Below are 12709 nucleotides of genomic sequence, written 5' to 3' on the forward strand. Positions count from 1 at the left end.
GCAGATTTTACTGCGCGCAAATTATTTGCACGGGGGTCTAAATAGGTGCAATCTGCGCAGTTTGTTGAAGACGGCAACGGTGCGTATGAAAATTGATTTTTTGATAGAAATAATTTGAAGTAACTGAACTCTGATGTTGGTCCTTTTTTCATATAGTCCCTTTTCAACTTTTAGCACATGATAGTTTATATAAAGAATGTGATGGTGCTAGTGAGTGCGGAATTGTTACCTGTCAAATCAGATTCTCTCAATAGTCTAAAAATTCATGCAATTGACAATATAAATTGGCACAAAAACATCAGCTGGCTCGGTTCCACAGAAGAAACAAAAATGATGTTGATTTTTCATTACAAAATATTCAATTTTTCCATACAAACCTAAAAGTTCAAATTTACTCATGAAAACGTTACTTAAAAATTCTGCAAAAAATCATGAATGAGTTTTGGGCGAAAACGAAGCTTTTTAAACCCCAGGGTTTGAGAAATTCAAAAATGACCCCAAATCGACTCAGTCTATACTGCAGTCCATCAGTGCTTTTTCATGAACTCCGTGCTATATGAGCCTATTTTTTCGGTTTCGACGTCTTCCGTGTTAGAACCTTGCTTTTTCCGAACGATGCATTCGATATACAAAGGCCCCAACTTGGCGCAATAGTTCTTCGAAGCGTCAGACAGAGTGAAATTTTTCCTCTAAACTATATTTCCCACAGAATACTGTATCGGGCGTGTACGCAGGTCATATCGAGCCTTGGAATGCTTATATGCCTTTTTAATGTTTTCCTTGACAATTTCCCAAACTTGTTTCAATTTTACCAACGCTCTGGTTCTATCGACGTTATCAGATATCGAAGGCATTTCAGAAGAACGCATTTCTTTAACGTAGTTTACATAGAAGGGTGTATATTTGGTAGCATCGTGAACTGAAGAATTAATTGCGCACACAATTTCCGGAATCAGTCTGTCCCACTCCCTTTGGTCACTTCACAAATAACAACGGATTGAAGTGCCGATAATTCGGTTAGTTCGTTCGGTGGGATTTGCTTGTGGATGATAATATGAGTTCTTCCAGTGCCTAACCTTAAGATCGTTCACCAACTTGATAAAATTTAGGGAAATAAACTGTTTACCATTGTCCGTCACCACTATTTCCGGAACTCCAAACCGACACTGAATTTCTTCCCTGAAAAACTGAATCAATACTTCACTATTAGCCGCTCGATATGATTTGGCAATCACCCATTTTGAGAACCAATCTGTAGCAACCAACAAAACGGAATTCCCCTTTTTCGATCTGGGAAAGTGCGTAACAAAATCCAAAGAAACCACTTGAAAAGGGTAATCGCCCGGTTTTTGAGCACCCATCGGAGCTACCTCGCAACGATTTGTGCGATTTGCGCGCTTGCAAATTTCACAACTGCTAACATACCGATGAACATCACTCAGTACTCCCGGCTAATTGTATTGCTGCCATATCCGTTTCGCTGTTTTGTTGATACCTTGGTGACATCCCACTGGACTATCATGACAAGATCGTATAATATCAACCCTCTCCGATTCGGGAACAACCGCTCCACCGCTTCCATGCTAGAGCTGTATCTGGAGTTTTTGAGTCATCGAAGTACTGCAATTTTCCATTAACAACACGAAACAACGGAAACTCTTTGGGATTTTCTGTAACATTTCGAATCAACTGAGAATACCACTTATCTGAACAGTCCAAACTAGAAACAACGATTTCAACCTCTGGAATTCTCGACAACACGTCGGAACACTATTAGCGCTTTCCTTCTTATATACCACATCAAAATCATACGAACCGAGTTTCATAGCCCAACGTGCGACTTGGAAATCATAAAAAAGTAGTACATCCCGGAGGTGGGATCAAGAAAATCTTCATTGGCTGCCATGACACGCGGCATTCAGCCGATGATTCAACTACGACGCGAGGTTGCATTTATATATGTTGTCTGTATGATACAGAAAATAATCGTATCAGCTTCTTATTGCGTATCAATTCCTTCAGACATCAGACGTTGTCGCGAATTTTCATAAAAAGTTTGCCAGGGATTGCGAGTAGGGTCAAACAATTGATGGCATTAGCTACAGCCACATCGATTAAGGGATTTATGACATCCTTTTAGGGATGAGGGGCCTCTAAACTTTGGGTAGCGGTTTCTGGATATCCATCACAGGCAGGGTAGAAAATTTGTTGCGAAGTATTTCTCTGTATTATTCTTCTTAAAATTGGCAAACCTTTGAAAATATCAAACTATAATGTGAGAAAGCCCACGTAAAAAACTACATATACCTGCCAGTTCTAACGTCCGGATTCCGGTCCATCCGCCTTTAAGTTTGTTTTTTTGCAGCTGACACTATCTCTGACAACGAACGAAAAAAATCTACTCCACCAGATGTAAACAAAAACGTCAACGCATGCTATTAAGATTTTCGATTTCAAGGTTAAAGCATTATTCGTCAATAATTTTTTGGCGCTATTGTTTTGTCCCCAAAATTTCTCAGAAGCTGATAGTACCTGGTAAAATGCTTGTTTAGCTTCCTTTGTCATCTGAAACGATTCCCCTTTCTTTCCGTCAAAGCAGCTGCGACCTTCGAATAGTGCGGAATAAACCTCCGATAATATCCGGCCATTCCTAAAAACCTGCGAACTTCCGTACATGACCTGGGTATAGGGTAATTCACAATAGCGGAAACTTTTCCTGGATTAGTACGAATACCTTCCTTATCTAAAACATAACCCAAATATTGAACGGAAGGTACACAGAAGAACGACTTTGCTTTGTTGACTGTAATTCCCGCTGCAGACAACCGAGTGGACACTTCCTTCAACATACGCAAATTTTCGTCGGAACTTGCAGTAGCAATCAACACATCGTCCAAGCAATTCCACATTTTCGGTTGGAGATCCATGCCCAACACTCGGGAAACAATTCTACTTAACGTGGCAGGAGCATTGGTCAACCCAAATGGCATAACTTTAAAATGACAGAGGCCGCAACCAGGAATTGTGAAGGCAGTTTTACATCTACATCTACAAAAACTGTCACTCAATCTATCGTGGATAGGTAAGCGGTCTCCTCGATTTTTCTAAAAATGTCCTCAATATAAGGCAAGGGATGCGCATCTTTCCGTGTGACTTCATTAAGTTTCCTCGCGTCCAAACACAACCTAACCTTACCATTCTTTTTAGCTACGCAAACCAAGGGATTATTCCACGAACTTTTTGAAGGTTCGACAACATCCAACGCTAACATCCGGTCTAATTCGGTGTGTACCGGAAGCTATAACAATGCTGCTTTTCAAGCCACAGGTACAGATGGCTTGCCAAAACAGATATTTCTTCGCGAACTTTGACAGTTTCATGTGCTTGAAAATATCTGCTACCTTTCCCTTCCTTTTGCCGTATAAAACTCCTGTCCCGGGCCCTTGTAGTCGGCTTTGACGTAGGTTTCGTCGTCCATCACCACGCAGTCTAACTTCGCCAGCATCGTCGTGTACAGCCTCCGGGATCGCGCTTTGGCCGTCGTATTTTGTTTATCATCGCGATTTAGAGTCACTACCTTCTTGTAAGTCGATAGTCCGGCTCGTTTTTTGGTTCGATGCACGGTTGTAGACGAAACAACCAACCATCCGCGGTGGTAATCAACTGATGGGTGGAGTGCCGATCTAATTTCAACTTGGAAATTCTAGAAATTCCTTGCTTTCCCAAGATATTACACATTGCACCCGAATCTAATAGACCAACGAATTCTCTACCTAAAACATCAACTTTCAGGTGCGGACGGTTATCATTTTCCACAAAACAAATCAACGAACTTATTTCAACCTTTTCCCGCCGGGTGATTTTTTTTTATTTGGACAATTTGCTGATGTTACTCTCCAGTGACCACATTTGTAACATATCATTCCACCCCTAGGCTTAGGGCATGAATAAAAAAAATGATCTTCTGAACCACAATTCCAACACTGCCTACGTACTTCTCTGGAGTCCACTCCAACAGCAGCGACACTTCTTGGTCGATGTTCTTTTACATCTTCTGCTTCCAACTCCGGATCCAGTAGCGAATAATTGTTGATGCTCTCTGCTGGTTCATGACCTCCTCCATAGAATGGTCTGGAATCGAGTTGATGAACACCTTTAGGACGATCTGGAGTAGACACTGAAGGCTCCAACATAAAGTATCGCGGAAGTTTTCGGACATATCGCCTTCTGTCCAGCAAAAAATTCACAGATTCAATTTTCTTACAAATTGTAACCAACTCTTCAGTCGATTTAGGGTCTTGTGCGGATACTTTTTCTAAATAAAATGAACTAAGATTTTCACGAAGATAATACAGTTTAAGCCCATCTGTTATAGGAAATCGTATCTATCGAAACAGAATACCCATTGCTGAGAAGAAAGAGGTGAAAGATTCCTCTTCTCCCTGTATCCGTGATTCGATTTCCTTCATCAATAGTTCATCATAATGTGGAGGCAAAAACTGGTCCCGAAATTTCCGCTGAAAATCATCCCATGACCTAAAAAGTTAAATATTTCTCACGATACCATCTTAAGGCTGTCCCCGTCAATGGATGTACTATCCCCGAAAGCATATCACCGTCCGACACGAATTCAGCTCGTTTATACAGCGAAACGGTGTCTAGGAATTCTTTTGGACTCATACCACCATCATTGCTAAATCAGACTCGCCATTGATGAATTGGTTTTGATTTAGGCCTACCATAACTAGGAGAAGGTGCACTACGATTCGCCAATAGATCGACGTATTGCTGGTTACGTGAATTAACCGATTCTTCTAATTGCTGCAACATCGTTTGCAACGTACCAACTTGTGCGCTGAGGTGATCACATTCACTGTATGATCGGGAATAAAATGCTCAAAAGTAGTTGAATTCGGTCGCGAATGGAAAGGATGTTGACGCGGAGAAGGTGCAAGTAAATTACGTGTGCTCTTAGGTACTGTTCCGGTTCTATTTACTAACGCGCGGTGTAACAGGATATTCGTACGGAGGTAACTCTTCGTCCGAAACTATTCTGAGGCCGTCAAATACTGTAACATGTTCCGAACAATTTCTAGACAATCTTTCTATTCTACCTAGGGCTTGTGATATAGTTCAGTTGGCAAGTCTGTTGTCTCCTGAGCCGATGTCCGTGAGTTCGAGCCCAAGAGTAAATATCGAACACAGTTGTACCGGATAAGTTTTTCAATAACTATCCGCCAACTGTAACGTTGATAAAGTCGCGAATGCCATAAATATGGTAAAACGACTATAATCGAAACAAAAAAAAATTCTATTCTACCAGCAATATCATTAATTGTTTTAATAATATCATCATCCTGAAAAGTAATTTTAGTTTTGGATTTAGGTTTAATGGGGGTAGGATCGAACACGGTTGCATTATTCTTAAATGATTCCGGGAAACTCTCGAAGATTTGCTCTATGATAGACTTAGTTTGGATAATGATGATCTCACGCGAAGTCTTGATACCACTATCTACCTCTGGCAAACGCAATCCTCTGTCATTCAAGTGCCCAAACTGCGAATAATAAGGGGAAACCTCCGCAAATAGCTTGGTTTCCATTGTATCCTCCAGTTTGGGATACAATTTTTCGATGTATTGCAAAATCGTTTTCACCTCCAACTGAACATCAACCAACGTATCCAAATTTCGAAAATTTATTTGTCCCAAATTCTCTTTATGCATTCTTTCTTCCAAAATTCTTTCACGCAATCCTCTATTAAGAGTGTTGGAAATAGAAATTGAAATTGAGATTTAAACCAAATGGTGGGACACCCAATCGTAACCATGTTTGCCTATATATAGGTACTAATCAAGCAAGTTCAATGTTTTTTCCTAGCTATTTGGTTCCATTAGCAATTCACTTCCAAACAATTGCACCGTGCAATGATCTGTCTAAAATTGGCTGAATATCGCGAGACATTAGCAAAATCAGTAAAAAATGTCAATCTGAAAAAAAACTGGACGGGAAGGCATGCGGAAGATAAACGCCGATATTTGTTGCTGCTACACTTAACGACTGCTAATGAACTCAGCATATGTAGGTAGGAGGATGGACCATGAGTTTGGACAAAAGCGCCTCAACACCTAATAACGGTAATACTATGTAGACAAAATGATGGTTTTCACAATGAGCTTCATTGTGGCGCGCGCTGTCACAATGAACGGGAGATGGCGGCTGACACTGGACTGGGCAGCATTTATTTGTGTATGCAAATGATTGCAAATTGGCTCGTTCGTTGATCTCCTCCATAAATCAAACATGAGCTTCATAGTTTCGAGGAAAAAATATCAAGGTACCCCCACCTTTTCCTGATTTATTATCATGAGTTTAAATTGAATCTAAATCGCCATAAATTAGTTTGAATGAATTATAATGCTTCTGTGCATAGTTTTATTTTTTTTCATTCCAGTTTATAAATTTTAATCGGAGGTTTCGTTCCATACAAAGGTGGAGTTTAGTTGATCCACTAATGAAAGCTAATTAATGTTTTTCTATGTTAAATCATTTTTAATTGTGTCGATTTTCTCTTTGATCCGGCTAATAGAAGCTGTGTGGATGCCAAGCCCTTGCTAAGGTTTCGAGATTGAGATTGGGATTTTTCAAAAGTTATGAGAAAAAGTATTAAAAAAAAGGTATTTCTCGATCTAAAATGAGGATATATGAACTACTCTTGAAAGAATATGTGTGTTCTTTCTGAGCTACAATAATTTGCTATTCTTATGGTCTTTCTCAGAACAATCAATAATGATTGATTTTCTATATATCATAACTATGGGCTCAGTTTACCCAACAAACAAAAACCAACTTTTCCTGATCAACGTGTAGAAAAAAAACCATCACAAACAAGTTCAGCTTCCCGGAAGTTGTCTTTTATTCTACCCCCAAATCTTCCCCGCTCTATACGTTACTGAATGTGCATTGTTGTCCGTGTATTGTTCTCCGTGTAAATAAGTTGATTCGAACCTCCCGTGTGTGTTTCCTTCCTGGTCTTGACGAAAAGCCCGAGGGTGTCGTTGCCGAAGTCAGCCATTAATTTGCTCTCGTCTGGGTATCGTTTCAGCATAAACACCTGTCGTCTGCACGGTAGCCCGACACATCATGGTGGCCATCATCATCATCACCATCACGGCGGCCTCAGGCACGGAATCGACTTGATGGATGACCTCGCACTGCCGTATCAAGATCACAACCATCACAACTCTCCTATATCACCCAACTATCTGAATCTGTTTTCATCGTCGGCCGCGAGCACGGCCGTCCCTAATCCGCTGCATTCCACCGGATCCGGAACGACTGGTGGCCTTTCGAGTGCCGGCGCGGCCCTGCTCGATCCCCACAGCACCTTCCAGACAAACCTGGCCGGAGGTCTTGGCGGGGCAGGCAAAACTAACACAAATGTGATAATTAACAACACTGCAACAAACACTACTACTAGGAGTAATCTAAGCTGTTGTAATAATCTTTTCCTCAACGATGGACGAACCGTGGGTTTAGATAGTAGCGCGCAATTAACGAACAACAACATCCTGGGAATGGGGGGCCTGGGAGGGCTCGGGGTGCCCATGGACTCATCGACGGCCGTTCCGACGGTTCCGATAATCAACACGACCGTGGACAGTGGTCTGGGTGGTAGCGGAGGAACCGGAATAGGGGGCCTCGGAGGAAGCACAGACAGCACCGGTAAGGACAAGCCAACGCGAAATCGATGGCTGGCCTGCCCGGAACTGCACAAAGCAATGGACGGGGTCACGTACATTGCCGACCACACGAGAAAGGAGGAGGAGAGCACGAGGGTAAGTTTCAGCACTATGTTTTACATTCAAGATAACAGACTTGATTGGGTCTACCTCTAGTCTTGGGGCGTTTTATTGCGATTTAAATTATTTATTAAGTATGAACAGTTAAGGAGAATGTCATAACGCATAAAGCATCAGGTTTTGTTCGAATTAAATTTTACATTTTCTCTGTCAAAAAATCATTAAAAAGGCATAAGAGTGTTGCAAACATTTGGGGATAAAAAAAACTACAAAAAAATTGAAAGGTGAATCTTCGATTTTCATTTTGATGCATTTTAGCCCAGTATTGCTCGATTTTCAAATTTCCTATGAAAATCAAAAACTTTAAAAACTATCTCACAATGAGAGAAATTATGTCATCATCATTTTGTTATCATTTAATAATAACTTTAAGAGGAGAAATCACCGTGAATTTGTTTTATGAAATGAATTTGCGGCTTTATCGGTGAGGGTTAAAGAGTTGAAATGAAAGACGGATAGAAGAACAGAAGAAAATTCTAAGGTGGTGAAAAGAGCGAAGAGCATTTGAAATAGAAGCTTGACCATATGCTAAATTCTTTGTCCCGCATCAATTAACTGTATTGAAGAAGTAGTACCCAATAGAGAAGGCACTACATTTTTCGATACAGTGAGTGTGCACATGTGCCGAACGGACAAAAATTTTTGCATGTGGTTGCTCTGTTAAGTCTTCTATTGTGCGATATCGTTCCATCGATGGCTAGGAAGATTTCTTATTTTCGTTTTGTGCGGATGTTCCAACTGGATTGAGTTGTCGCATTTCTTCGCATTCATTTCTGACCGTTGACCGTATGCGACAACTCAATCCAGTTGGAACATCCGCACAAAACGAAAATAAGAAATCTACCTAGCCATCGATGGAACGATATCGCACAATAGAAGACTTAACAGAGCAACCACATGCAAAATTTTTTGTCCGTTCGGCACATGTGCACACTCACATGGCGGTCGAACCATCCATAATTAACTGTATCGAAAAATGTAGTGCCTTCTCTATTGGGTACTACTTCTTCAATACAGTTAATTGATGCGGGACAAAGAATTTAGCATGTGGTCAAGCTTCTATTTCAAATGCTCTTCGCTCTTTTCACCACCTTAGAATTTTCTTCTGTTCTTCTATCCGTCTTTCATTTCAACTCTTTAACCCTCACCGATAAAGCCGCAAATTCATTTAATAATAACTTTATTACATTATATTAGAATATAAATTAAATAAGTGTTATGGTATACAAATGTTGCATCTAACCCTGCTGTTGCATGATACCCCGTTTGACGGTACAGTAACCTAGGTAACATTGATCACCGTGGTAACTTGAAATTTTTCCACATTATCATCTAAAGTTAAAAAATCTGATAACTTTTTTTTCTACGTTTAAAAACCTATAAGTTGAGTTTCAAAATGGGAAAAACTGAGGTTGTTTTCGAACATTTTAAATGTAAGTAAAAATTTAATTTCCAAATCTGAAATATCTATTTTTCGAAGGCTGGCAAACAAACACCCTTCCTGATGGAATCCAAGCGTTCAGAAGCAGTAGGTTGATTTATGTGAGAGTTCAATGTTTTTCCTTAGTAAATATTAAGTTTTGGTGCAGTTTTTTGTTGCAGGTTGAGGTAAATTTTTGATATTTAAAAAAACTGGGAAATTTTCCAAGAAAAAGCCAGCCCAACACAGAAAGCTATAAACCCTATCAAATGGTAGGGGAGAGTGGGGATACTTGATCCCCTTTTCTTATTTTCACCATATCTTTTTGAAAAAATTAAGCAAATCGCCGTCTTTGACATTTTCTGACAGCTTGTAACTTCAAGTCTCTATGCTCCAAAATTTAGAACGATACTTGAACCCGTTGATGAGCTAGAAGCATTTTCGTGGGAGTAAAAAAATTGCAATTTTTCTGAAGTTAGGGGAGACTTGATCCCCTATTGAATGAGACTTGATCTTTTATTCAGGAAGCCCTAATCCTTGTATAAAAATGAAACAAAACCCCAAGATAGAATGTTAATTGACTATTTTGGTCATGTTTGTTCTCATTTCACAGTTTATAGCAGACATAAGAAGAAAATTCTATAACTTTGTCTCAACGCTAATAACATTGCATACTTAAAGGCGCTATTTTTTATATTTAAGAGAAAATTAATAATTTTTGTTTTTTTCTTCAGACAATTGTTTGATAAATATTAGTTTTTGGATAAATATTAGTAATTTCGTAATCAGCAATCATAACGATCAATTCAGAAGAAGAATATGCCGTTTGGAAGGGGGATCACTTGTACCCAACTCTAGGGGATCAATTGTACCCATAATCAACATTTTAGAAAACTTTTTCTGAAAAAAAGTTGAGAGTTTTCCATTGCTTTGAAAATATGGCATTATGAACTTCATTTTACGCTCGAAAGATTGATACATTGGAACAAATATTTTTGTCATAATTTTCCCATTTAAGGAACATTTTAAAGTGATGAAAAAAGATCTTCAAGTCACATTTTGTGAAATTTTTCAAACAAAGTTCAATTACTCAAACAATTATTTTGTTAAAATTTTTTTACTTCAAGCTTTGTAATTTTGCTCATTTTGACACATTTTTCTAGAACATTTGATCTTTGCAAGACATTCCAGTTTCGAGATATAGCTAAGGAATCAAGTGTCCCCAGGGATCAAGTATCCTCATTCTCCCCTAAAGTTTGAAGGAAACGTCGGTTACGATTTTTTTTTCTAAATTTTGTGGGACACGATAGCAAAAATAACCGCACTTAGTTCGATTCGAAATTAAATTTCCAATTTTTCGAACTATTACAATCACGTGCAACTTGTACCTACTATGAGTAGATCATTTTTAGCACTGGAGTTCTCAAAATGGTCTACTCATAGTAGGTTCAAGTTACAGATCAATAAAAAAAACCTGCAAGGTTAGGTAATACTCTATTTTTTATGTATCAAGGTTCTGTCGAAGCTTTGAACAAGCTGGAGTGTGCGTACCCAAGCTGGACTGCGAGACTCTCTGGAATTCAGCATACATAATGTTGGAATATTTTACTAAGAACGAAACATTTATCCGAGAGCTGATCGACGAAAATCCACAAGTGCAGTTAACAGAAGAAGACTGGTAGTTCATACATCAATTTGTTGAATCATTCCAACCAGTGTATTTTGCAACAGTTCGTTTGCAAAACAAATCTCTTGTGATGGATGATTTTTTTTTCATATGGCTTGAATGTTTGTTGCAGTTAGAAGATCTTAACGGCAACAGCATGGCCGACACCACGTCAAGCCGTGTTATTTCAGGGAAATGCCTTCCTTGCGGCTCTCTACTTGGATTCGCGGATCAATTATGCGGGTTCTGATTTTCTCTCAGATGATCAAAAAAATGCTGGGCTTCAGCATTTGATTAAGCTGTGGGAGCGTATTAAGGAGGACCACGAGGACATCAATGAGCCAAATCCAGCAGATTCGCTAGAAACTCCTGGTCCTTGCTGTTCCACCACTACTTTGTCGCGGATTGAAGATATGCTGAGGAAGAAAGATACAGTGTCAGATTTGCCCAAGCAGACGGTAGAAACTAAGCTGAGGGAATTGCCTTTGCGAAGTCGAGTACCATCAACTCAACCGGTTCTCGAATATTTTTGGAACATAAAAAGAACGGATCCAGTGCTGTATTCGCTGACCCGTGTCGCCTTTGCTGTACTCTGTACTCAAGTCTCGGCAGACCGTTCGTTTAGCGCTCTAAGCTTAGTATTGACCAATAAACGTTTGCGCCTAAGCGACAAAAATTTGGCAAACATCATGTTTGTCAAGTTGAACAGTGACCTATTTGCTATGGTCAACCCCCTGGCAACTTGACGTTTCCCATACAAATCGCGTGTGCCAGTTTTTTCTGGTTCTCTGGTTCTGTCAAATCGAAAATCAAGCGACTTAACATGTCGGAAGGACGCATATATAAATATGTTTTATTTTAATCGATTCAACAAATGAAAAAAACGTTTAGAATTGAAATTAGCTGAGTTATACGTAAAGTGAATCTGTTTTCAAAAGTTCAGTCGAAGTAAACGGCACAAAAACGTAAATCTGTGTGTCTTTTATTAGGTTTAAAACTTCTGGACTGATCAAAATAATTCACTGGTATACGGCAGATTTTAGGGAAAAAAACCCCTTCCATCGAAACTATTGATGACGATCTTACACAATAAATGTAAAACAAAACATTACAACAACAATCATCGAGTGATTTTCATAAACTGCGATACATTTTATCTCTTTCATTGAAAATTGGATATCGTGCAATGACTTGCAGTCGCAAATATTCGTACAAAGGTTGACTGAAAATAGGTTAGCGTGTAGTACTTCGACAGATTTTACACTGATTTGACAGGTCGCACGAATGTAAAAGTTCGCAAAAATGTCGCATTCATGAGTGCGGAGTCCAATTTAGTGCGCTGCGATTAATATAAAAATTTTAGAATGGCAAAACTTTCACATTATAGCAGAACATTTCCTGTTTTATGGAAAAACTGTTCCTATACAATAAATAAATATTATTGAATGTGTATATAATAATTTCGGTTGAATCTTTTATTCATTCATTCGAAAGTTATGAATTTTCCTGATTCGCACCACATTTGATGATGTGCCCTTTCCATACGCATGGCTCGAAAAGTTTGTAAACAAGCGGTACACATGCGACATCTGCGATTTTGAATTAGGCACACGAAACTCGCCAGAACTGTCAAGTTGCCAGGGGGTTGGCTATGGTACTTGTTAACCACACATGAGAAATAACTTTTTAATACTAATCAATCGTTTCTGTTTTTTTATTCATCGTACTTAAAGAAATTTTGTATAAGATTGATCAATTAAA

At 39.2% G+C, this 12709-nt stretch overlaps 1 protein-coding gene across 2 annotated transcripts in view; it reads left to right on the forward strand.

The window, feature by feature from the left end:
• Positions 1 to 12709, forward strand: part of LOC129739985 (acetylcholine receptor subunit alpha-like) — a 706505-nt gene that overhangs the window by 640977 nt on the left and 52819 nt on the right. For both annotated transcript variants that reach the window (XM_055731563.1, XM_055731562.1), the window contains one exon: positions 7106 to 7838. In XM_055731563.1, coding sequence (XP_055587538.1) covers positions 7106 to 7838 — 733 coding nt within the window. The remainder of the gene's footprint in view (positions 1 to 7105; positions 7839 to 12709) is intronic.

Source organism: Uranotaenia lowii, chromosome 1 (assembly GCF_029784155.1).
Source record: "Uranotaenia lowii strain MFRU-FL chromosome 1, ASM2978415v1, whole genome shotgun sequence".
NCBI classification, from domain to species: domain Eukaryota; kingdom Metazoa; phylum Arthropoda; class Insecta; order Diptera; family Culicidae; genus Uranotaenia; species Uranotaenia lowii.